Genomic DNA, 24,916 nt, shown 5'->3' on the forward strand with positions numbered 1-24,916 from the left:
AAGTTCTATCTAAATTCAAATGAAATAATTGAATGAAAATTTCAAAATACAGAAAAAAAATAAAAATAATAATATATTCAACAATATATTTTATAATTCTTCATAAGATTTTATTGTAATTATTCTTACAATGTAATGTATTCTTTATTAAAGATGATATAATATTGTTTTCCTATTATACATATTTACAATTATATAGTTATTATTAAGTATTTTGACGCTTTATGATGTATATGAATTATTTTCATTTATACAATATGAAGACATATCGTGTATTTAATTTATATTTATTTAATATGATTTATTTTGATATATTTTATTTAAGTAGCATATTTGAATATTTAAATACTATTGGATAGTTATAATCTCGAATTTTTTTCAACATTTTTATACATTATTATTATTATTCAAAAGCATGCTTCGTTCATGTACATAAATATATTAAATACATGCATAAATAACATAAAATTAATATTATCATAGAGATATATCGTAGAGGAATTAAAATAAAAATAAATTAATAATTTATTGTTCAGATTTCTAACTATATAATTCAACGATTTTAAAGAAATAGATCTTCCAAATTTTTTAACTATCATTTTTAATAACAATAGTTTAATAAACTATTAAACTATTTTTTAATGCATTCAATTTTTCTAGATTTTTCATGCTTTAAAAATTATGCTATTCGTAATATATGTACATTTTTATTATGATTTATCTACAGAATAATTTATTTGGCATCTTTGAGAACAATAAAGACTACATAGTTAGCATATAGATATAGATAATAGAAATGATACCCTGTCTATTTCAAACGATTTCATTTCTCGATTTCATTTATCGTTTTTTTTTTTTTTATTATTATTATTTTTTACATTTAAAGAGAATTTGATCTTGAAAAATCAAAAATTGAAAATTTCTATTATAAATTTTTATTACATATCAGATTTATGATTGTTATTTGGGATATTTCAGATATTTGAATTTATTTTTTTATTGCAAATCAAAATTAACTCAACATTATTTGAGAAAAATTGCGAGAAATATATTAAATTGTTTCAAATCTGTTTAATATAATGCTTAAATTTTCTATCGTGATCACTATGTATTGTCATTCATGTAGTTAAACGGTTAAAGAGGATGATTGTTTTTATCTTTGATCTGCTGTCCTGCATCCCTTCAAGTCATGGTCGAACACTTTCGATAAATTATTACATCCCTGAGAATTGGTATTGACATTTCTAGAAAAAGAATATCCCCAAACATACCCGCTACTTTTCCATTTTAATGATAAGGAACATTATCGCGAACATGAGCCTGTTTTCGATATTCATAATGCTGGCATTTGCCCGTCCAGGACCATTTCGTACAAACCTTTTGTGGTTTCAATATGAAACATTTCGTTCTTAAAACATCAAAGAAAATCTTGCCGATAAAATTTGCCGATGCTGTGCCCGCCATCTTCAAACACGTTCGAAATCTATAAATATGGTAAAAAAAAAAAAGAAAAATGATACCTTTGATTTCTATTCAGATTTTTTAACGGATAATGTTTAAATGCAATCGATGTTCAATACCGTTCATCACAGGCACAATGCATCATGCTTGAAATACCCCAATTGAAGAAACCGTAGCGTGTCTCGAAAGCCGGGATGAAAAAGGGACACGCCGTGTCGTGTCTTCGACAGCAAGCATCTGCTGTGCCAAAACCGCCTAAGTTCGTATATTTCGTGGCCCGATGACCACGGCCGCACCATTGTGTTCCTGGGATCATCAACAAGTCTCTTCGCGAACGGCTTTTACCTCGTCTCTGACGGTGGCCGCTATTCGTTCCATTTAAAAGCTTTGAATATTTCCTGCGTTATATAAAAATCAAAATTATACCAACGTTTCATTTTATTTTTATTTCGTAAATAGTTAGATCTTCTAGTTAGTTAATATTCATAAATTTAAAAATTTAAAAATAAAAAATAGTTATAAAAATAAGTTAAGTTTAAGAAAATAGCTCCATTCTTGCTTAAAATAAAAGATTTTCGTTATATCTTTTAATAATAATTATCGAAACAATATCACATAAGATTTCATTTTATCCTATATCTAAGCTCTCTCTTGTTCATCACAGATTTTTATACCTTCGCCGATGCTGAGAAATCAATTGATTTCGCGCCCTGTTCCTTACGTGGGTGCATCGATGACGTAAGTTGGACACGGAGGAGAGCCAGGACAGATCCTGGGGGATCCTCGATGCATCCTCCTGGCCGTCCACCTCGAACAATTCCACGGATATCTCGTCGTCATAATCGTCGTCCAAATGCGACGTACAAGATCTCTCATCGCTATCTGTGAGTATGTCGTCCATGCAGTCGGTCAACGTGCCACCCTCGTATATCAATTGCAATTTTCTGCCCGTCTTCTGTATCCACACTTGTCTCAATGCTACGTCCGTGTATCTATCGGAGAAATATTTATTTTTCTTTAAAAAAACAACAATTCTCAAGTGGTTTATTATTTTTTTTTTTTTTTTGATACGCTATTTGGTCAATTAGTTTTATTTTTTTTTTTTTTTTTTTTTTTTTTAGGATCGACGACGAACTGCAAAAGGACGGATGTATCCTTGATTCGAAATGGCTATTATCGTACGCGCGTTTAATTCACGCTAGATTGACTGCACGCACGCGTCGCACGATTCTTCCTCGTGATTAACCCTCACCTATGATTGATGCTCCTCCCTCCGCCTTCTTTTCGTTGCATCGATAAATATCTTGGACAGTCGTTAAATTCGCTAACTGAGGTCCCCTCCCTCGATAACAACGTTTAATTATCCTCGACGCGTTCATCCGAAATGTTAATTTACGATTATCCGTTCCAGTCATATGTTATTTTTATTTCATTATATTATATACCTCGTCTCGAAACGAACAAAAAGCAATCAGTGGATGGAATAAACTTTGAACTTTTTCTCCTTCCTTAAATATATCCGTCGAAGAAGAAGAAGAAGAAGAAGAAGAAGAAGAAGAAGAAGAGGAAGAAGATTTCGTTCTCGCGTTGAAAAATGGATGGTTTCAGAAACGGGGTTTGAATCATGAGAACATGGCAAGCCGCGTGCTTTTCTCGTTACAGCAAAAGAGCTTTCACCGATTTAAGTGCAAGGTGACGTTTCGCGGTCGTGGAATTCCCTGATATCCTCGTGAGAGCATCCGCAGATGAGTTACAACCGCTGGTCCGAGGCCAGCAACCGGGGGCCGTGTTCTCGATGTTCGGTCTCCTGCCTCCGCCTAATCCTTGCTTACTTAACTTGCCGCTTTTCGGCTTAAGGCCTCGCCTGGCTTAGCGGTCACTGTCCACGGCTGAATGCGATAAATTGTTTTTCGATCCGAAAATTTATAGCGATATATTTAACGATGATCCTGTGCTGCTGATAATTCAGCATAATTGTCTCCTTTCTTTATAATAATCAAACGTGACGAAAGATATAATTTTTGACGATTGAAAATATTATCGAGTTTCAGATCAAATTCTTCTTTACAAGAATTTTTCGAGCCGAAAGAATTCGCGTTTCTCGAAAGAAAAAAGGGGAGTGGCACGTGCGAGTCACTTTTTAAAAAAAAAAAAAAGAAAGAAGACAGCGAACAACTCGATTTAGCACGGCGGTGCTGTAATTCTATGAGCTTTCCGGCTGACGAGGACGCGTCCAGGAAACGAATGGCCGGTATCGGTTAGCCGATGTAAAAACGACGTGGTATTGAGACAGTGAGCCGAAGTTAAATACGCATACGTGGCCAGTCTCGTGGCTCCCACGCGTATCGGCAATAATGAAAGGAGGCATTGTTTTCATCTTCGTCTAACACCGATTCCTACGTCTCCAGCCGGAGAGGGTTGCGAGTCAAGGGATGCGCTCTTTTTCTCTCCCTCTCTCTCTCGAGGAGATTCGCTCTCCTAACCGAAGGAAATGTTATTTCAGGGTAAAGAGGACTCGCACGATGTTGCTCCAACGTCGATCGAAAAAAACAATCGAAACAATCGAGGAGAATATTTAAAATTTTCTTCAATCGCGTGTAAGCGATGAGTTGAGCAAGTTTTGAGTAAACAAAGAACTAGTTCACGAATCCTCGCTGTTTTAATATTAAAATTTAAATGGCATTATCGAATTCTATGATATATATAATAAATAAATATTCATGGATCGATGTTTGATAGAAGAAAAAAAGAAAAGAGAAAAAATAACAAGAAGGAAGAATCTTGTAAGAAGAAGAAGAAGAAGAAGAAGAAGAAGAAGAAGAAGAAGAAGAATTTTAAATATATCCTCGAAAACTTGTCGTTTATAAAGAGGGAGATAGATAGAAAAAAGACTTTCCAAAAATATCAGTTACAAAAGCCTAGGCTAATATTAACGGTGAAGCGATCGTCTCTTCTCGCGAAAGAAGAGAAAGATTTACCCCCAATTGACGATGGTCTCCTTGGCGCAAATTCCAGGCAACCGGATCACACGTTCGAGTTCCCCGTCCTGCAGAACCCTGGTGATTGAAATACCGCGATCAGACGTGGCCCCAAACGACGCGTTCGTGTAGGATAGGAGAAGGTTCGACTGTTGGTGAACAGCTCCGGCGTCCGTCAACACCAGGAGCAGCCCCAATGCCGGCAGCATCGGGTACCGGATCCCAACGATTCGCCTTCTTCCCCTGGACACACGCGATATTTATTGCCTCGTTAAACGATCCGCCTGGTAGCAAATTGAATTTTATTTCTATTCTTTTATTTCCTCGCTCGAGCAAGTTTCGCGTTACATTCTCTTCTTCTTCAGGCCAATCAGATCCTTTTTTTTTTCTTTTTTCGAGTACAGTCCGGCTGGCTAATTTTTCATAACTGTTATTATTAATTAATAGGCTTAAATTAAATTAATTTCTCATAAATTTGCAAATTTCAACGAATAAATTCTTTAAATTTCTTTTTTGCAACCACCGATTTGCAAAACGAAATTCGAGCTCCTCCGAGTTTCTTTTTTTTTTTTTTTTTTGCTTCGAAAGCGAAATTCCTTTGTACGAGTAAAAAAACTCGACGAAGCGTTTTTGGAAGAGATTGATAATTGGTAATGATAAGTAATTCTCTTCTCTTCTCCGTTTCGTTTTATCTATTGGTAAATTCAATAAGAGACAGGTTGTAAAGGGAATTGGTTGGATCGATGAACAGTGTAACGGGGGATATCAATTTCTGGCGTTCTGCTCCGATTTAAAGAAATTAAAGCGCCATGGCTTTGACAAGCCGCCGGCCCGATACCACCACCACCACCCGTGATCCTATCGTTTTCTTTTCATCGTTCGCGGAGAACTGTTTGGCACTTTGCCATCGGAGGCTTAATCATCTTCTTTTCATCGGATAAAAAGAAGCCGCGCCTTTATATCTCGGCTCTTACGTAATTAACGCTACATTATAGCCGTTTGCCATATGTATTTCGAGACGGTTTATTTTCCTTTTTTTTTTTTTTTTTTTTCCTTAGAAATTTGCAAACCTCTGCAAATAAGAAAAAAAAAAAAAAAGAAAAAGAAAAAAAGCGATACTTTTTCTCGAGCATAAGAAGGGGATAAAAATAGCCCGTGAATATATAACGTGAAAATATTTTAATATATTAACACGTTCGATAATTTTTCCTTTCCAGACGGATAATTTATAATCTGTTAAAACGAAACGAGTCCTTATTTTCTTTACACCTGAATTATTCTTTCAGAATAACGAAGGAATGTCTGTAACGATTACCTTGATAACACGCTCATCTGCACGGTCCTCGAGCGAAAGTAGCAAAGACTGCTCGATGAGACGATTTAAATTCTTCCATAAATCGTGCACTTCCGTGAACTGCGACAAATTTTCTCAAAGTATGCACGCGTTTCCTTCATGGCTGTCACGGGTTCAATCACCTTCTTCTTCTATCATCACACTTCTCCTCTCGACAATTACAATTGTATTATTATTCGGAAATCTTTCGAAGAGAAAAAAAGTAAGAGAGTAAAACTTGGCTACATTATCGCCACCGAATAAAGTTTAAAAAACGAAAATGTTAGGATAGGCGGGCCGGATAATGCAGAGACAATGAAAAAAAAAAAAGAAAAGGAAAAAGGCCGAGCGTTTGGGAAAAATCGAGCCACGTGGGCAAAGAGTTTTCGCGCCCTTTTTCTTTCGAGAATCGAGCGCGGTGCACGTTGACTCGCGTTATCTCGGGGACACCTCGTGGAGGCAATCGGCCGTAGTAACTGGCGCGCTACGCTCGCGACTCTCCCTTAAATACTGGCGAGAGTTCTGGTGGTTGTCCAGTTCACCTACACCACCACCTATTCTGTCACTTACGTCTCTCCTTCTCCGACACTCTCCCTTGGCTCGGTGCGTTCCCCCATCCACAACCCCACCACCACTCGGACACCAACCAAAGTCTCCACTTCCCCTTTCCTCCTTCTCCGCCAACCTTCTACCACCAACGGAGCCGCCTCTGCCAAATCCAATCCTACCCACTCACCCTGAGATCTAATCCCTGCTCTCTTTCTCTTACTCTTTCACCCTATCCTCCCTCTCTCTCTCTTTTCCTCCTTCTTCTATCCCCCTTTCCTTTTTTTCCCCATCCCCCTTTCCGCTTCTGAATTCCGCGCGCACACCTCTTTCTTCCCTTTTCTCTCCCCCTCCCTCTCTCTCCCCTCCGCCCCCTTCCAGCCCCGTCTTTGGATCCCGCGTCTCTCTCCCCCGCCCCCCTCCCCCTCCGTTTCTCTTTCTCTTTCTCTTTCTTTTCCTTTGTCCTTCCGCCAACCGTAGTAGTCGCTGCTTTTTTACACCCTGATCCTTCTATCGTCTAGGCGACTCTCGCAAGCCGGCGAGCGACTTTGCTAAATGCCGGTGCATTCATCACCTTTACGTCACGTCAGATCGGCAAGTCGAGGTTAGAGGGGAGATCTGTTTCGTTTCCAAGATATTCAATATTGTCTTCTTCTTGTCTTCTACGAATTCGTAATGAAAACATGAATGAATTCGTTGATATTAATATTGATGTGATACACGATACACGGTAATATTGATATGGCTATAGTGCTGTTTATAAACTGTTCAAGGATCATCAACAATCCGTGTGTAGATGTACGTTGTGCATTGTGCGTTGCAACATTGTGCAATTGACTTTAATTGTAGTTTAGCCAGAGGATAAATTTTATTAAAACTGGCTCATCTTTTTTTAAACAAATCTTGTCTTCCGTGTAAAAAGTGTTTGTGTGTAAAAAGAAAAATCAATGAAAAATATTAATGATGGTTAAGAAATTAATATATAAATTGACCTCGATCTGTTGTTTATCAACACCTCGAACGAATTTAACGATGAAAACAAGGAGGATTGACCAACCAAGGCATTGACCACGAAATTTTTCGCAATGGGATAGGAAACGCCGACCATTTGTCGTCGAAACGTTGGTCGATAATAAATTATGCAACTCGGCGCGACAAGAGTGGTCCTCGTCATTGGCCATGAGCCCCGGAAAGATCGTGCCACGATTGGCGCACGGCCAAAGGTCGTTTTTCGCGAGGTTCGCGATAAACTTCCGTTCCGGCGTGCTGTCGGCAAGCATTGTCGCGCGAATTAGCGCGGCCTTTCAATTTTTCCGCTGGCTAGACACCCATGGAGAGCACCCAGTCCGCTTCTTCTAAAATAGATCACCCATGCGGTGATTCCTTATTTCCATTGCCGCACCACGAATATTTTATCCGCAGATGTTCCTCAAGAAGATCTGTCCAAGTTCCCACGGATACCTCCGATAAAATCCATTAGCGCACTTATTTATTTATAACGCAGCCACTGCAATATCATCATCATCATCATCATCATCATCATTATTCAAACTTGTCATTAAGCTTTTTTAAATATTGTTATTATTATTATTATTATTATTGTTAATAGATAAAAGAAGAAAAATTTCTTTCTGTCTTATATCTTTCCTTTCAAGGAAAAAGGATCGTAAGTTTGATTCGTAAGCGTAATTAATAACAAAACGTTAGATAACAATTAGATGGCGCGTAAAACATTTCGGAAAAGGATCGGATCAATAAAAAGATGAATGATCGGACCGTAAACACAGTCGAGGATGAACACAGCTCAGGTGGACCTCACAAGTGAAACGCATTAATAGCACGAGGCTAAAAGAGAGGAGGAGGAAGAAGAAGAAGAAGAAGAAGAAGAAGGATGTGAAGATTTATGCTCATCCATCGGCAGCTCTTGAGTGGCCTTCTTGAGGAACGAGATCAGCGCCACGGAAATTAATTGGCGGGCTGAAGAAGTGGCAGTGAAAAGCCGCCAGTGGTTTCCACCCATTGTACTCCTTGTGGTTATGACTTGGTGCCGCAGGACTGTCAAGGAGGGAGGGAAATGGTGAGAGAGAGAGAGACGGGTAGAGGGAAAGGTAAGTAGGCTAACCGAGGTGAGAGTCCGTAAGTGAGTAGGTAGTTCTTGGAGCTCGTTGGTAGAGTTCTTCGATTCTCGAGGGTTCGTGGACTGCCGTCTTCGTATGCACGCCTCTGAGTGCCATAAAGAATGCTTGAACGAAAATCATCCTATCACACATGCCTTCGCTTCCTCCTTTTTCCGTCCACAATAACTTTCTATCTCAGCATCTTTTCTTTTCGATTCGGAATACATTCATGTTTTTCTTGCTGAGCAATTTTAAATGACGATTTTTCCTGCAAGTGGAAAAACTTAAATACATAAAAATGATACACGTATTTCTATTAATGAAATGGATAAATTTTTTTAAGAATATTAGATATTTGATAGAAGATTTGATATTTAAAAAGAGTCATTTATTCTGTGACGAAAGAATTCCATTTTGAAGTATACCGAATAGATCTACCTGTGCCTCCATCAGCAATTTGAAGAACGGTTTCCAGAGTTGTTTCACTCCCCCACAGAAATGGTTTTATTGTTCCGAAGGCGAAGAGCTCTCAAGCTCGAACGGCGGCGCGCAGTGTGGGAAGGTTCCGTAGGTTGACTCTTGCAGACACTTTTAAATCTTGGAAAAATATCTATTACCTCTTGTCGCATTACACCTGGCTGCCTTTTTTTTCTTCTCCTTTCCTTCCTTCCTACGTTTTGATCAACATTTAATTTCGTAATTGTAATTCAGTTAAATACAGAAAGTTTCTATTCAACTTCTCTTCCCTTCCTTCGAACTAATTGAAAACGTGTTAACATTTCATTAATCTTTGATCTCCGTCTTACTCGCAAGAGTTGAATTAAGGAAGAAAATCATTTGAATTTTTAAAACAATTTGGGAAAGAATTCGAAGAAAAATAAATGAAAGGTAGAAATCAATTTCACATTGATGATTGACACGACTGATTTTCTATTCGACCAAAGTTTGCTCTTCGCAAGAAGAAAACGGTTCCTTTTCAATGGATATGCTCGATCAGCCAGCTCGCAATTCCCGAGCCAAGATCCACCGCTCTATAACTAACTTGCCATTATAGCGGTTGAAGTGTAATTATCTCGCGATAGTTCGACCACAAGATACTCCCGCTAACTAGAAGGCAATTTGTGGATACTGGCCATAATCGAATTCCCTCTGTGCCGTATAATACTGCGCCAAAACGCTTCTCTTTCATTTCCACCTTCAGTTGCCTCCTTTTCTCCTGCAATTAAAAACACACGAACCATTACTGCTAGTAAACATTACCATTTTAAGAATTGGTAAATATACAAACCTTATACAGAAGATTTCGTGTACAAAGCCATTATATCTTCCGAGAATGTAAGAAAAAAATTTTAAAAAAAAGAAAATTACTGTGTGCTCCATACTTTACATACTAACAAGACAGTGGGGGAAAAAACGGTCTCGAGGAAGGAAAAGATTTAGATCATTATATTAAAATTAAAAAAAAAAAAAGAACATCTTATTTAGATAAAGAAAACATTTGTTTCGTCACTCAACGTAATAACGATAAAAAGAAGATGTCAGATTACTTCTTTCAGAAATTCGAAACCACAATGAATCATCTATTGGACACGAGTAAAAAAAACAATCCTGACAAAATGTTCCAAGATCGAGTCGTGTGATCATTGCCCATCATTCCACGAGCCGAGGAATCAATGACTAATTATACCTTGCAACAACGACCACGTAGGTAAAAAGGATCGAACCGAACGTTCAAGGGTACATCGTATCGATCATTCATCGAGGATCTATGACAGGAACCGTGCCAGCTTGGATCCTTCGAATAACGAAGTAAGATCGTTTCCTACGGAGAAGGATGGTCTCACAATTTTGGTGAACCAGTCGTGGGTATAGAAGCCAGTCTCTTCTTCTAAGAGCTAATTAATTTTTATAGCTTCGGCCGGGGAGTCTCTCTCTCTCTCTCGGTCCACTGCGCGTTCCTTATTCGGATCCTACGAGGGAATATTAATGGACCGGCCCGTTTGCTTCGCTCGTTCGTGTTTGCAGATTTCCTGCAGATCCTCTTTATTTGCGGATCGTCTCGTTGTTATAGCATTGACTCGACTTTCATACAGTGATTGTTCCCTTCGTGGAAGCACATAATTTAATAGTTTTTACAATTTATAAATTCTTTTCAATGGAAGAAAAATGAGAGATGAAAAAAGCATGATATATATTCATACTATATAGTTTCCATGATAGACATATAATATTGTTCTTTCGAATATAGGCAATCCTTTTCTAAGAAGCTTTTTCCTCGACAAATTCCTCCACTTTGTCGATTATAACAATTTCTTCGTCTTGCATTTAATTTGTATCATTAAATAATCTTCGTAGAATGTGTTTTTTTAAAGTTTTGTTGCTCGAGTTACAAAGAATAATATCTTTGGTTAATTTATAAAAAAAGATCGAAACAGTCTGCGGATTATTATTTTTTTTTTTTTTAATTTTTATTTAAAGCAGTTTTTTATGAGCAAAAGGTGGTTCGACAGTTTTTATTATTCTATATAAAAATTCCTAAGAAGACGATTTAATAGAAACGAAGGATGGTTGATCGATCAATTATATTCTGGAAGAGAGGGGTCTCTGATCTTTCTGTAAAATTTATAGGAACCATGATTTTTAATCTAAACAGTTTCGTTATATAAAATTCTTCATCAGCCAGAAAAAATGAATAAATGAAAAAAACCAGTCGATCAAGTGTATCTTCTGTTCTTCTAGATAATTAAGTTTTAGGCTTCCCACACATGAATTCAATAATTGTTTACCCAGACATTCATATACAAATCAAACAGGCTCGTTATTATGCACGACGATAAATTATTGACTAAAAATTGGTTCGTAACAGGTCTGAACAGGTAAATCCAAAAAAAACCTTGTATGTGTAGATTTAATATATCGAATATTTTGTTCAATCAATATTCGTTTAATTTATGCTGATATCAGACAGCACGCAATAGAATTTGTTGACTTCGACAAAAGAAAAAATAAAATCTAATATTCTTTTCCTTTTTCTTTTTTTTTTTTTTTTGAAATTTTTTTATCATTTCTGAAAAAAAGATAACAAAGGAATATAAAATATATAAATGTATACAATAAATTAACATTATTAATATTATTATATTATCTTTAACGAAAACAGAATAATCAAAATTTATTGTTCGTTTGTTAGTTTCATGCGTTTTCCTTTCCATATTTTATTCAGAAAATTCTTCAACTTCCTGTACATAAATCTCCAAAAACCTGGGAATTGATTCATCTTCATAGATTGAAACATTTTTCCCTAAAAAGAAAAGATAATAAATAATTAAATAAATGAATCATCGTGCATCGCAAATTTTAAATTATTTCAAAACAATAAGTTATTCAAATCTTTGAGAATTTTGCGAATCTAAATGTTTATGAAAGTTAATACTGAAAGCATTGTTCAATTTCTAATATAAGATCATGACTTAATCATCGTATTCATATATGAAATAAAATGCTGTGCATGCAAATATATAATATACGTTGAAAGAACATTATATTAACGCGAATGAATAGTCTAAATGTAGATCTAAATATATACGGCATTAAGCTTATAATTTATATTGTACCCGTATATATGTATCTCTGGCTGTGGCCTGTACATCATATAGATTGGTATCTTTATTAACAGAGGCAGATTTGATTCTTTTCATTTTTTTTTTTTTTTCCATTGGTTAAACTTCGAATTCTTAATAAAATTCAACAATCGCAACAATTGAAAATAACTTTGATATAAAATTTTTTGTTTCCGCGAAAAAAATTTGATGTTGTATTTAATGTTTAAATTATAATGTTTTCAGATTTAAATTCCAGGCATTTTAAATTCCAGGCAATCGCACGATACATCAATTTGATTGACTAATGCTCCCAACTGAAGCAGACTTTCCCTTGGGAATCTTGAGAAACCAACGCACACGAAATCGAAAGGAATTTACAATACAATTCAATTCTCGCGAATAATTTCACGATTCTGTTTTAAAAATGTATTCGAATATATATATTTCATACAATTTATCCTAATATCCAAGAATATCTGATCTGATTTTATGGTACATTTTCATCTTCAAAATCCGACTAGGATTGCTTTACTTCGCTCTGACTTTTCATCGTTATCGCATCCAACGTGGAATGAATTAAAACAAGGAATGAAACGTATGGGGAGATCTCGGTAGTAAATCGGCAAGGAAATCCCTCTTTCGCGCCCCTTTGCCCCTTAGACACTCAGGCCATTCAGGCACTCACCGTTTTCCGCGACAATTGTCGGGCGCAATGCAATAATTGCATAATTCCCGCCACACTTACCACTTGGGGCGAAGTTGGTCGGGTCACGAGTGGTTGAACCGCGCGTTCATGAAAGGGTGTAGCCGTTTCGTAGCCACCGAATTGTAGGTTGTGAGTTGTAGCCACAAGGAGAGCCACCTTTTCTTTCACTCCTCGAACTTTGTTGAAGAAGGATGAATTTCATGCGTGCGTCTTCCCTTCGGTTTCTTCCTATTAAACTCCCATGTTTTGGGTTAATCGTCACAGACCGGTGAAGTGGTCAATCAAGATAACCTATACGCAGTGTAAAAATTAAAATATGAACAAGCAGAAAGTATTTTAAATTATGATTACTAAGAGATTATTAAGAACTTGTTAACATATCGTTGTATGTTAGCAAGAATTAATGAAACAATTTAGGAGAAATAATCTGCACAGGTTACATAAAATCACTGTGCTCGTAATTAGTAAGTGAAAATTACTTGATTTATTGCTGGAAATGGTTAAATTATCTAGGTAGTAAGGTAGCTGCGAGGAAGAGAAAAGATGGAAGGGTGAGAAGTGAAGAGAAAACAGATAGGCAAGGCTGCAAACCGCTTGACGAAGGAAATAGAATTCAGAGGAGAACTTCCTTCATTTCGACTTTTACCGGCTCTTAGCCAAAGCAACGTTGCGTTGTAACGGGTGACGTTCGCACAAAGGACGTTAAAGTTTTATGTGGACTATTTCTCTTTTTCATAGATATACGTCTCTCTCGGATGATAAAAACTTGTACAATTTACTGAGATCTGAATCGTTGCTACTACGAAGGAGAAAAAAAATTAACTGGCATTATATTTCTTTATATTTCATAACGCATTTGCTTATATTTAAACATTTTAAATCACTTACACACTGTGAATAACATAAATTTCCCTTTAAAATGTTTGCTTCTATGATTTTTGTTACAAGTTTTCTATTGTATTTCTGAGAGATATTTCGACCTTTCTACAACGAGAAAATCGCTTAGCTAGTAAACACGCACAATGAACGAGTCGTCACGGAAAATTCTTTCAATCGGTTACGACGTCGACCCCAAAGATTTGTCAGGATGTCGTTGGAGTCTCTACTATGCGGGGACGGCTTCCTGGAAGAAAAAAGAAAGAAAATGAAAGAAAGGCAAAAGAAATGAACTGACAATCTCATCAATTCATCGAGAAACATCCGTAACAGTATCTACCTGATAATATTTACTGTATGCTGAAACGCGCTAAAAGGAAAGGCTCTTTCTTGCCTCTTGAAAGATTGGACCATTCAAAAGTCAACATTAACTAAGCTATTGTCGGAATGGTATAAAAGCGAAATATCTATAATATACCAATATCATATTGCTATTGCAAATGAGAAATTTAACAATGTACCAATGTATAATATTGTAATATTGTAGTTTTAAAACTGTACTTTGATAAGAAATGATTATAGAGTGGAACCGATACGAGGAACACAAAAAGATCACAAAGAAAAAAGGAATTTTATGAGCTGCATATACAGTGCACGCGATCCGGGCTGCGGCACAATTCGCCACTAATTGATTTTACGACATCCGTTATATTGACCGTGAAGATCGTCTACAGAACTGGTCATGTTGTAGAGGGTGCAGATGACACCCTAGTGCGAGCCATGCATGACGCCCTTTTTCAGCGACGCAGATATATCCGAGGAATCTCCATGTACCCTGATCATCGAGAACGATCTGATCTATAGTCCGTAGCCACGTTCTGTTCTTTGTCCGTTTAATGTTTTACTGATAACAGCCGATCAAACCGAAGAACGGGAGGCAGGCAAACGAGAATTCAATCAAGAAGCCATTTCATAATCGAGATCTGTAAAGGCAAGATTAAAAAGTATCGTTTATATTTAATTTTATGTTATATAGAATATATAATATTATAGAATATATAGAATATTATACATGTAGAATATTTTAATATAAAGAAATACGAGATAATCATTTATATAATATAAAAAGATACAGAGACTCAGACTAGAAGACTAAAAGATATTTTTTTATCACCTTTTTTTTCTCTTTTCTTATTTTACTACACATTCCCATGCATTCCATCGATTGAAACTTTAATGATAATTGAAAACTTTAATAAATATAGAAAAAGTGATAAAAGCAATCGGTGAAATGAGTCGTGGATACAGGTCATAGTTTCAATTCTCGTCCAGTGGCATTAGTTGCCCATAGAAGAACAGAGAATCCCCCTGGCCTCCAATAGGATCGAGACGGGATCTCAAAAGGAGGCAAGATAGGAACGAAGGAAAGTCATCTCTCGTTCTCTACTGCTCCATCGCTATCTCTCACTCCAATGGACAATGAGACAATGGAGTGACGTTTGCGAAACGTGATAGCAGTCGGATTAATTCTCAATCGATTTGAAGGAAACCGTTTCTCCGCTTTGAGAATTTGTACTTTCCTAACGAATACACAATCTGTTAACTATCTGACTTATCAATAAATTATACGTATTTCAAATCATATAAAGATAATAATAGAAACTTTTTATAAATGAAATACAATTATTCAATTAATCTTCATTCAAACTTTTTTATATCTTATATGTTCTAAATTTATAAAGATATAACCTATAACCAAAAAATAAGAACAGACACGCATGCAAAAGGCTTACAATATTGAAGATTAAATTATTGCTATCTTAACCATCTGTTTGTTACTTTTACAAGCTTAAAAGCTAGTACTGTCGCTCGTCAGATCAAAGCACACCGACGCTTCCGCTGTCGAGAATGGAAAACATAACGCGAAACTCCCTAGTGAATACATTCGAAAGTAAGCAGTGAACTGATCGACAAAGTACCCTGGGGATCGCTCAGAATTTTATACGAAAGAGAACAAAGAGTTCTGTTCGCGAGTCGACACTGTAAGTACATATATTCAGTTGAGTATCACAGAGAAAATCGTTGCATCGATCTTTTGGGAATTCAAATATGCAATGCATCTATGATCGAAAACACGGATTGCAGATCAAAAGATTATATCAATTTGTAGAGACCAATAAATGTTTCTCGTTCCTTCCATTTATTCCAATACGATAATAATAATTCTGTCCAATCGCTCCTTGTCTTATCTAAAATAATATAGTAACATGTGAAAAGAGGTTATGTTTTTACCAATCGTATATTAAATTTAAATTATGTTAGATTTCTATTGACTCATGTAAATCAATATTGGATAGAATATAACATTTTCGACCAATGAACGCATGAATTGTTGTCACACGAGTTGACTTCAGAGTGACTTGAAAATCGATGAACTTCTGGCAGGTCATACGACTAATCGTGATCGATGAACCGGCGCGCAGCGGCACGTGACTAGTGATCTATCGCGTGGAAACGATTGATCGCAATATATAGATGAGCATACATTTTTCTTTTTCGTCAAGCATTATTTTTTTAATATTTCAAATCTTATTTTACCATGCATTCATTTCAAATATATATATATATATATATATATATATATATATATATATATTTGAAATGAATGCATATATATATATTTTTGTATATATATATTTTGTTTATATTTTGATATATATTATATCACATATATATATTTTCAAACTCTTGTAAATTAAAAAATAAAATGAAATGAATAGAAATGAATAGAAATTGAAAAATTGTTTTTAGTTGATTTTAAAAATGTGACAAATTAGACAGAGAATGCAGAATAACTTGTTCTGTGGTTTAAGCCTGAATGCATGGATATATATATTCTTGTATTCATTTTCAGGGTCTATGATCCCAAATAGCACTTTATAGTCAGATAGAAATCTTGAAATTATAGCTATATAGATGTTCTCAACAACAGAGAAGCTCGTTAGTGACGGAGAATATCTATGACCCTCATTAGCTAATCATCTTTTAATTAGGCCGAGAAGAAAAAGACGCCGCCGATAGTCTGCAACGAAACTGTAATTACCTTGCTCTACCGGTTCAACAGGCAGCTTTGTCTCTTCGAATGAAATTTAACAACTTAACACATTTTAATCTCACGTGCATAAATAAATGCTATATTAGATATTTTTATTTTTTAAAGTGATGATACCAGAATTATCTCTTTAATGTTTCTTTTGTAATTAGTAACGTCATAACTTTTCTAAACAATATTAGAAGTGACATATGTCTTTAAAGTGATTATATATACAGTATCAGTATATTTTGCTTACAGATGATGAATCATAATCACATAGAACTACGAATAAATATTAGGATTAGTAACTCTATTATGACAGCTGTGATTAAAATAGACTTGTATATAGTTTATATATCATATTCTAAAAAAAAAAAAATAAAAAATTTTTATAATCTTTTACAAAGAAGTTAATTAATACGTTAAAATCTAAATTCTATAATGTAATTCATATATTTTACTGCTTTATTCTTACCTTTTTGTTGCATATTTGCTTTTTTATTTTGAAGATGAAAAATACAAAGTACTATCTTAAATTGCATATCTTATATTGCAACATTTGCTGCAACTCTGACATCGTTCACAGTTGGAAAAGTGACTAATTGATTTTAAACGATATGGTATAGATTATTTTTACTTTAAATTTACTTTAATCTATTCGATGAACGGTCTGTTCTTATATTCATTTTAATAAAATGGAAAAAATGGGATAAAATAAAATTTATCATGATGATTAAATAAAATAAAAATTAAATAAAATATGATATTATATTTTTCATTTACTGTTTTCATTATCTGATTGATTTCCACTTCTGCATTGAAAATATTATTAATCCAGAAGAAAATTCGAATTATTTTTGCAAAAATAGAATATATCGAAGTATAATTAATATAAGTATGGAAATTATAACCTGCAGAGGACAGAATTGCACTACGAAGGGTTGGTCGACGGAACGGTTGTTTGACGGCACCACTCCCACACCGAAGCATGGCAAACCTGGTATCGCATTCACGGTCCACTGCCTCAGGATTCGGGTCTCCACCCTGCTTCTACGCTTCTACGTTTCCTCGTAAAAAAAAAGAAAGAGAGAGAGAAAGAGGATATGGTGAAAGCTACCCACCGTTGACGATCTGTAACCTTCGATCGTATATATCGTATATATATTTCAAACATATTTAAATGGTTAGGTAAACAATATATTCGTTTTACAAATTACAGTTCTAAAATGTCTACGACGAAAGCTATGGAAATTATTCATTGAATTGTTTCTTATTTATGAAAATTTATAGAAAGTATTTATTACTAATCTGGAAAATTTTTGTTTATTATTATTTATTATTATAAATATCAATTGTATTGTGAAAAAAATTTGAAGAATATATATTAAATAATATTCTTTAATCATGTTCCAAAAAAATTTCTTCATTCTATCTCGCTAATATCGAAATAAATGTAAGTAATCCAGTCAATATGATTATTTCATAATAAAAATGTATTGATTTTTTTATATTTAAAAGCAAAATTTATAAAAAATTTTATCAATAAATAATATCGAATAATTGTGTTGTACCGATCGTAAATCTTAAGCCATCTTGCGCTCGTTCGACGAAGAAATCTATCTTACGATTGGATCGTGAACGTAACTGCAGTCGTCTCACGTGTCTGTTGTATTCCAAGATCTAGCCATGAGTGTGGCTGCATGCTAATCAGCAGGCACAAACGACGAACAAAAAGAGAAGGTGATTTTAATACACAATAAATATATATATGTATATATATATATATATAGAATAATATTCCATTTTAATTTTTTCTTGATACTTGTAAAAGAAATTTAGAAGATAAAGAATTTTTCCTATGAGCTTAATATTATTCTATCGAATTTATTTATTTTAATAAATTTCAGCCAAACAAAATTCTGCTACGCAAAATTATCTATCAGTAAGAGGTATAAGTCATGATCGCGTGGTAAGAAACGAGCGGACGATATAAGTACATAGCAGGTGCGCGTGCAGACAGCTCGAGGCGTTTACCAGTTAACCAAGGGGTGGGTAAACTTTTTTCTGAAAGGGTCGAGTAAGAAGCTGCGGGATTTACTGTGCCAAAAAGAGGTCACGCCATGCTAAAGCGAATGCGCAGGTCTTTTTAATCATCTTGTCAGCCTCGTATAATCCGTGCAAATCGTCCGTAAAAATTCTCACTATTTCCTCGTTGACAAAACTACTGCAACAGGCATAGCTTTTAAAACACAGAGACGCAGAGAAATATTTGACTTATGTCCACATACTTACCTACCAATAAGAATTTTGTGAAAGTATTTTAAATAAAAACCTCACGAAACATATTTTCTTTTTCATAACCATTTAAAATTTGCATAGAAATTATTTATTATTTATTATTTATTATAATTTGTTATGATAAAATATCATTATTTAAAAAAAAATCATATATCATTTAAAAAATTTGTCTGATAATATTATAATGATAAAGAAAAGATTTCATGAAATATTCCACATATGTTGAAGATTATTTAAGATACTATATCTATTAACTATTATATTACTAATAAGTATTAACTGAAAAGAAATGAATATGAAAGCATTAAATATTGAAGATTTAGCTACAATTACTTGACATTTAATAATATAAAGGTGAAGATGAGTAAAAGTGTAAAGATAAATTTTAATTCAATATGTTATGTCTGTAAAGAGAGAAAGAGATAAAATAAGAAAATGAATGGATGTAACTGTAAGATTCTTCATTCCACCAACACGCACTGGCTTTTTGCCAAGTCGTGAGCGCAGGCCATTAACGTGCAGGATTGCTTATCAGTTGCTGAGTCCGCGTTATTGCGTCGACGATGACCAACCGAGCGATGGCAGCGATGTTTCTGTCCCTGTGCCACCTAGATGCCCCCACATCTCATAACTCGCCAGATATCAGCTATAAATGACGAAAGCAATCGTATCTACGGGGACGTCTGTAAGTGCGTCCGTGATATTGACCCCCCATCGATTATGAAGCTATTTGTGAGAGTAGTAAAAAACTACCGCGCAAAATTCCCCTTCCACTTGATCATGGACAACTTGATAAATGTTTAAAAGTTATGATACAATGTATTACAAACATTTGGAAAACTGTAAATGAAAAATAAAAATAAATAACATATTATATATAATATAGAATAAATATGAAATGTATTATTTGAAAAAAAAGATAAAAAATATTTAATGAGTATTACCATGTGACAATTATCATTCATAGAAAATATAATTACCATCGTTGACACTCTATATAATTATCTTATATTTATTTATTTTTCATCTTTTTCATCTTTTACATCTTAGATAATAAATTAGTTCATAAAATCTGTAACCTATAATTATTACATATTAATATAAAACTTTTATTTTTATATATACTTATATAATATTAAATACACATAAAATTCCTATAATTAAGCATTATTATTTAGAGTTTGAATAAATTTAATTATATTATGCTTTAGCAAAAACTTAATAAAAAGTCTCTTTAAAATTAAAATGATAATAATTTGTAACCTGTGAATGTTTAAATATGGTGGAAGAAATCGCGTCGGCGGTACAGTGTTGCCAGTACGGAAGTATTCGATGACGCTATTGCCAGCTTTGCTCCCTCCAAAATCGCGCGTGCATTGGCAGCATTGTTTTTTGGTAGTTTACAAATAAAATGGCCGATATATGAGGCTATTTTGTATGGACAATAAAATATGCAATTCTGTAAAATTAATGACCATCGGCTGCTCGTGTATGTATATCAAAGTACAGGTTCAGTGCTACGAAATACGAAAAAAGAAGGTGAAGTGTAAGTGAGCGTGTAGGAGTGCCGTGAGAAGAAGGTGGAGGTTGTCTTTCAAGACCCGTGGACGCCGCGGGCCCGAAGACCGAAACGAAGAATCACTTACGGACTCTAATACATTGAAAAGTCAACCGACCACTCTATTTTTTCATTGACGCGTGGTGGCGCGGTGACAACTGTATGAGAACAGCTCTAGATTTACGGAACCTGGTTTACAGCGCACAGGCCCCCTCTGCCGCCTGCTCTAATTCTCTCACCTCGCTTCCTAAATACTGTGTGTTCCTAAGTCTAATAAAATAACACTTGGGAATACATTCAACATTTGTTATATTTTTTGTCACAAATGATAAGAAACGCATGGTGTTAACCACCTTGCAATTTTCACTTTATGAATCCTAATTATTTACAGCTCTCCATTAATATTGAGAGCTTAAATATTATTGTACCCTAGAGCTGCTTCAGGCAGATATGATTTCCAATTCTGAAATTCACAACCAAGATACTGGAGTGTGACGGGTACGTTTACTTAGAACCTTTCAAAATATTTCCCGCCGACCAATTTGTTGTAATAGAAAGAAATGGTGCAGATAACACATTGACAGAGACGGAGGGGCCTACGAGCAGTGCGTCCAGCCAGCCCACCCCCTCCGTTACCCCTCTGTCAAACATGTGCACCACCCCTGGCAACGTGGGCACAGGATTTGGGTATGCCTGGTCCTTTGGAGGACCTGGAGCTGAAACCCGAGAGAATGCACAGGGTGAACTTACTACAAATATTAATTATGCTGTGAATAATAATCAGGACCAAGGATCCAGTCAGAAGATACAAGTTGATATTAAACCTACTAAAGTTGCCAATAGTACGCATCGTAGACCCATGTTCACTATGAATGAAACTTGTCAACAAACCCCAACAACTCATCATACAGCTGGAGCTCATAATCAAACACATGGTACACATGTTCGTACTAAGAAACATCATGATGTGTTTTCATTAACATGTGACAAGGGAGGTTGCAATTGTGATGCATCACACCCTACACCCCCACCTTCTCTTTTTTCGAACACTTTAGTTTTTACTACTGATAAACACGCCATGAGTAAGCATTTCATGACACCACTTGGACCATTACAACTTACGGCAGAAGAGTGCAATGAAATTTTAATGAAAAGAGCAGCAGCTGCTTCAAATCAAGCCAATGTAAACAACGTAGCAACAAGCCAGACAGATAGCACAGCTCATTTTGGACATGTTTTAACACATGTTAATACTACTCAAATTGAAACAAAGGTCAAACAACAAGATATGGGAAGTCAGGTTCGAGTACCAAAAGAAAGACCATATTCTTGTTCAGAATGTGGAAAATCATTTCTTCTGAAACATCACCTTACAACACATGCAAGAGTACATACAGGAGAACGTCCTCATGTTTGTGTTCATTGTGGCAAAAGTTTCGCACACAAACATTGTCTCCATACACACCTGCTCCTTCATAGTGCAGATCGACCCTACCAGTGCAGAGAATGTAAAAAGTCTTTTACACTAAAACATCATCTTGTAACGCACACAAGAGTACATACAAGAGAACGACCATTTATTTGTCAAGAATGTGGAAGAGCATTTCCTCTAAAACGTCATTTAGTGACGCATAGTAAATTCCACTCAGGAGAAAGACCTTTTGTTTGCGAAGAATGTGGAGAATCGTTTTCTCAAAAGGATCACCTTACAATGCATTCGCGCTTCCATGGCAGTTTACATCCATTTGTATGTCATGACTGTGGAGCAACCTTCCAGAGAAAATTTGAATTAGTGAATCATGGCCGTCTGCATGGCAGAGTACCCCATTCGTGTACTGTTTGTGGAAAAGAATTTCTTCAAAAGAGAACACTTCTGGCACATATGCGTTTACATACAGGAGAAACTCCATTTGCTTGTACTGTTTGTGGAGAAGCATTTGCCCGGAAGACAGACCTGGTTACCCATTCAAAGATACATAACAATAATACGAATACAGATGAAAAATCTCTTATGTGCAGGTAAGAAATTTCAAATTATGTATTTTTTTTTTTTTTTATATTTTAACTATATGTATATTTTTGTAATAAAATTTTTGAAACATAAATTATCTATTTATGTTAAATTTAATATTCTAGGGAATGTGGATTAGACTTCTCGAATCGAGAAGCTCTTACATTGCACTTAAGGTTACATTCTGGTGATCGTACACTTGTTACGGATCTTTGTGGATTAGCAGCTGCCTTCCAACAAACCCCTGGACATTTCCTTACACCTAATACCCCTGGAACTCATCAGGTATTGCTAATATTAGCATAATATGAAAAGCATATATGTTACAATCAAAAAATTTACAGATGAATGGACCCATTGCAAACCCCGGTGTCAGCCATATGCATGGTGCAACGCAAACATCACCACCTGTAGGAACAGGTCCGAAACCAAAACCACATGTATGTCCCGATTGCGGTCGTGGTTTCGCGCAAAAGCATGGTTTATCTCAACATCAACGACGCCACACGGATGGTAGCTGTCATATAAGATCACATGTGTGCGATAAATGTGGCAAAGCTTTCTATCAGAAAAATCATTTACTGCTACATCAACGTCAACATATGGATCCTCCTCCAAGTATACTTCGACAGCAACAAAGACAAGCTGCTCAAGCTGCTGCTCAACAAGCACAACAACAGCAACAACAACAACAACAGCAGCAGCAGCAGCAACAACAACAAGCACAACAACAGGTGCAACAGCAACAAGTGCAACAACAGGTGCAACAACAACAAGTGCAACAGCAACAAGTGCAACAGGTGCAACAGCAGCAACAACAACAACCTCAACAGCAACAACAAACAACGTGCACTGTAGATACAAAAACGATACAGCTTCAAGCGATACAACAAGTGCAACAGCAAGTTCAACAACAAGTACAACAGCAGGTACAACAACAGCAACAGCAACAACAACAACAACAACAACAACAAGCGTGCTCTGTGGACACTAAAGCAATACAGTTAAATGTCACTATGTGAGACGATATAGAAAGTGGGGATTGGTCGGTCCCTGGAACAATAGCACTCCCAAATGCGCACCCTGCTGCCACCCTCTGCACGCACTTCTCTTGTACTAACATTACACGTTAGATATATTTATTATCTCTAGAATCGAATACGAAGTAATCAATTTTATTACAAGAGTATATATACAAAGTATACATATTATATTCTAAATATGTAAGGCTTGTAACAAGAAAATAAAAATAACCATATATTAGTGTTTTACATATACTTTATATATCATTTACTCTAGATATGTAAAATGAAACTAAAAAAATTAGTTGCCTTAATGAGATAATGAATTTTAATGAATATATTAACTATTGTTTGGTGATTTTTTTTTTTCATTTACTTTTAATTAGTAGGACATCACTTTATAAGAAAATACATATTGAATAAACAAACATAAAAAAAAATAAGTTTTTTATGTACTACTGCTTTGTTGTTATCCTTCATGCTGTGCTTGTATGGTGGAAGTTGAGAGAAATGTTGATCGTATGAATGATCAGTAAAAAATAAATATTTGTAGAATGTATCAAGAAAGAGGGAGAGGGTGGCAGACATAGCGCATTTATGGAGCATTTAAAATTGTAGGTCTGCCCAAGAAAAATGAATGGTGTCTTTAAACGTACTTTTTACGTTATTATAATCGCGCAATTTGTTTAACAAATTCTAGAGAATTAAGAGCGTAAGAGCATTATGAAAATTTATATTCCATTAAATGGATAATTATTATCTTTACGAATTCAGAAGATTCGAATAAAGTTCGAATCGTTAAAATCGTTTTGTTTTTTATACGATTGACGTTCAATTTCTTAAACTTCCGTACTTTCTTATGTTCTTGACTTTGACTTTTTTACTTTATAATACCAAAATATATGTGAAATCCATTCACATATTCTTACAAAATCATCCAGCAGAGTAAACTTTTGTAATAGTTTCGTCAGAGATATGTAATAGTTAATAGAATTGCGCAAAGAAATGAAAGAAGTAATAAAGGTAGCTTTCCTACATAGTTTTAACATACATATATATTTTTTCCAGACAGATATAAACATGCAATGCGTTTTTCATGATTTTACACGAAATACGACCTAAATTAAAATTGCATTTAGATGAAAAAAAAAAAAAAAGAAGTTGTTAAACGATGAAATATTGTAAAACGAGCTTTAATGTGCCTTTTTTCGAGCTCGCGATTAAAGTACCTTTCCTTCTTCAGCATTCCTGCCTCCATATGCACATGAGACGGATTATCTCGTCCAAATAATATTTTGTCCACCGTATGAGGAC

At 35.2% G+C, this 24,916-nt stretch overlaps 2 protein-coding genes and 3 long non-coding RNA genes across 8 annotated transcripts; 2 read left to right on the forward strand and 3 right to left on the reverse strand.

The window, feature by feature from the left end:
- Positions 1–86: 86 nt before the first annotated feature.
- On the reverse strand, positions 87–6,250 carry LOC100872661 (uncharacterized). The gene is made up of 5 exons (XM_003696382.4): positions 5,755–6,250; positions 4,440–4,682; positions 2,136–2,453; positions 1,581–1,859; positions 87–1,483 (listed from the first exon to the last, which is right to left on the reverse strand). Exons 1-5 carry the CDS (start codon positions 5,769–5,771, stop codon positions 1,288–1,290), a joined length of 1,053 nt encoding a protein of 350 aa, XP_003696430.2. The 5' UTR covers positions 5,772–6,250; the 3' UTR covers positions 87–1,287.
- A 5,203-nt stretch (positions 6,251–11,453) lies between these two features.
- On the reverse strand, positions 11,454–16,108 carry LOC105736358 (uncharacterized). 4 transcript variants are annotated; one of them, XR_015291108.1, is made up of 6 exons: positions 15,912–16,108; positions 13,960–14,602; positions 13,632–13,866; positions 13,390–13,542; positions 12,783–13,034; positions 11,454–11,736 (listed from the first exon to the last, which is right to left on the reverse strand). It is a non-coding gene; the product is annotated as an uncharacterized LOC105736358 (long non-coding RNA). The 4 variants fall into 4 exon arrangements; XR_015291109.1 differs by lacking the exon at positions 15,912–16,108 and adding an exon at positions 15,413–15,584; XR_015291110.1 differs by lacking the exon at positions 15,912–16,108 and adding an exon at positions 15,445–15,579.
- Positions 15,478–18,273, forward strand: LOC116414927 (uncharacterized). The gene is made up of 2 exons (XR_004225483.2): positions 15,478–15,661; positions 17,631–18,273. It is a non-coding gene; the product is annotated as an uncharacterized LOC116414927 (long non-coding RNA).
- Positions 18,274–19,322: 1,049 nt separating this feature from the next.
- On the reverse strand, positions 19,323–20,391 carry LOC147658121 (uncharacterized). The gene is made up of 3 exons (XR_015291115.1): positions 20,275–20,391; positions 19,992–20,090; positions 19,323–19,657 (listed from the first exon to the last, which is right to left on the reverse strand). It is a non-coding gene; the product is annotated as an uncharacterized LOC147658121 (long non-coding RNA).
- LOC100865512 (uncharacterized) lies at positions 20,379–24,656 on the forward strand. Its single transcript, XM_012490596.3, has 3 exons — positions 20,379–22,588; positions 22,706–22,865; positions 22,925–24,656. The coding sequence occupies exons 1-3, from the start codon at positions 21,219–21,221 to the stop codon at positions 23,600–23,602; spliced, it is 2,208 nt and encodes a 735-aa protein (XP_012346050.1). The 5' UTR covers positions 20,379–21,218; the 3' UTR covers positions 23,603–24,656.
- The last annotated feature ends 260 nt before the right edge of the window (positions 24,657–24,916 follow it).

This window comes from Apis florea, unplaced genomic scaffold (assembly GCF_048593485.1).
Source record: "Apis florea isolate Af1SG1 unplaced genomic scaffold, ASM4859348v1 contig_2350_pilon, whole genome shotgun sequence".
NCBI classification, from domain to species: domain Eukaryota; kingdom Metazoa; phylum Arthropoda; class Insecta; order Hymenoptera; family Apidae; genus Apis; species Apis florea.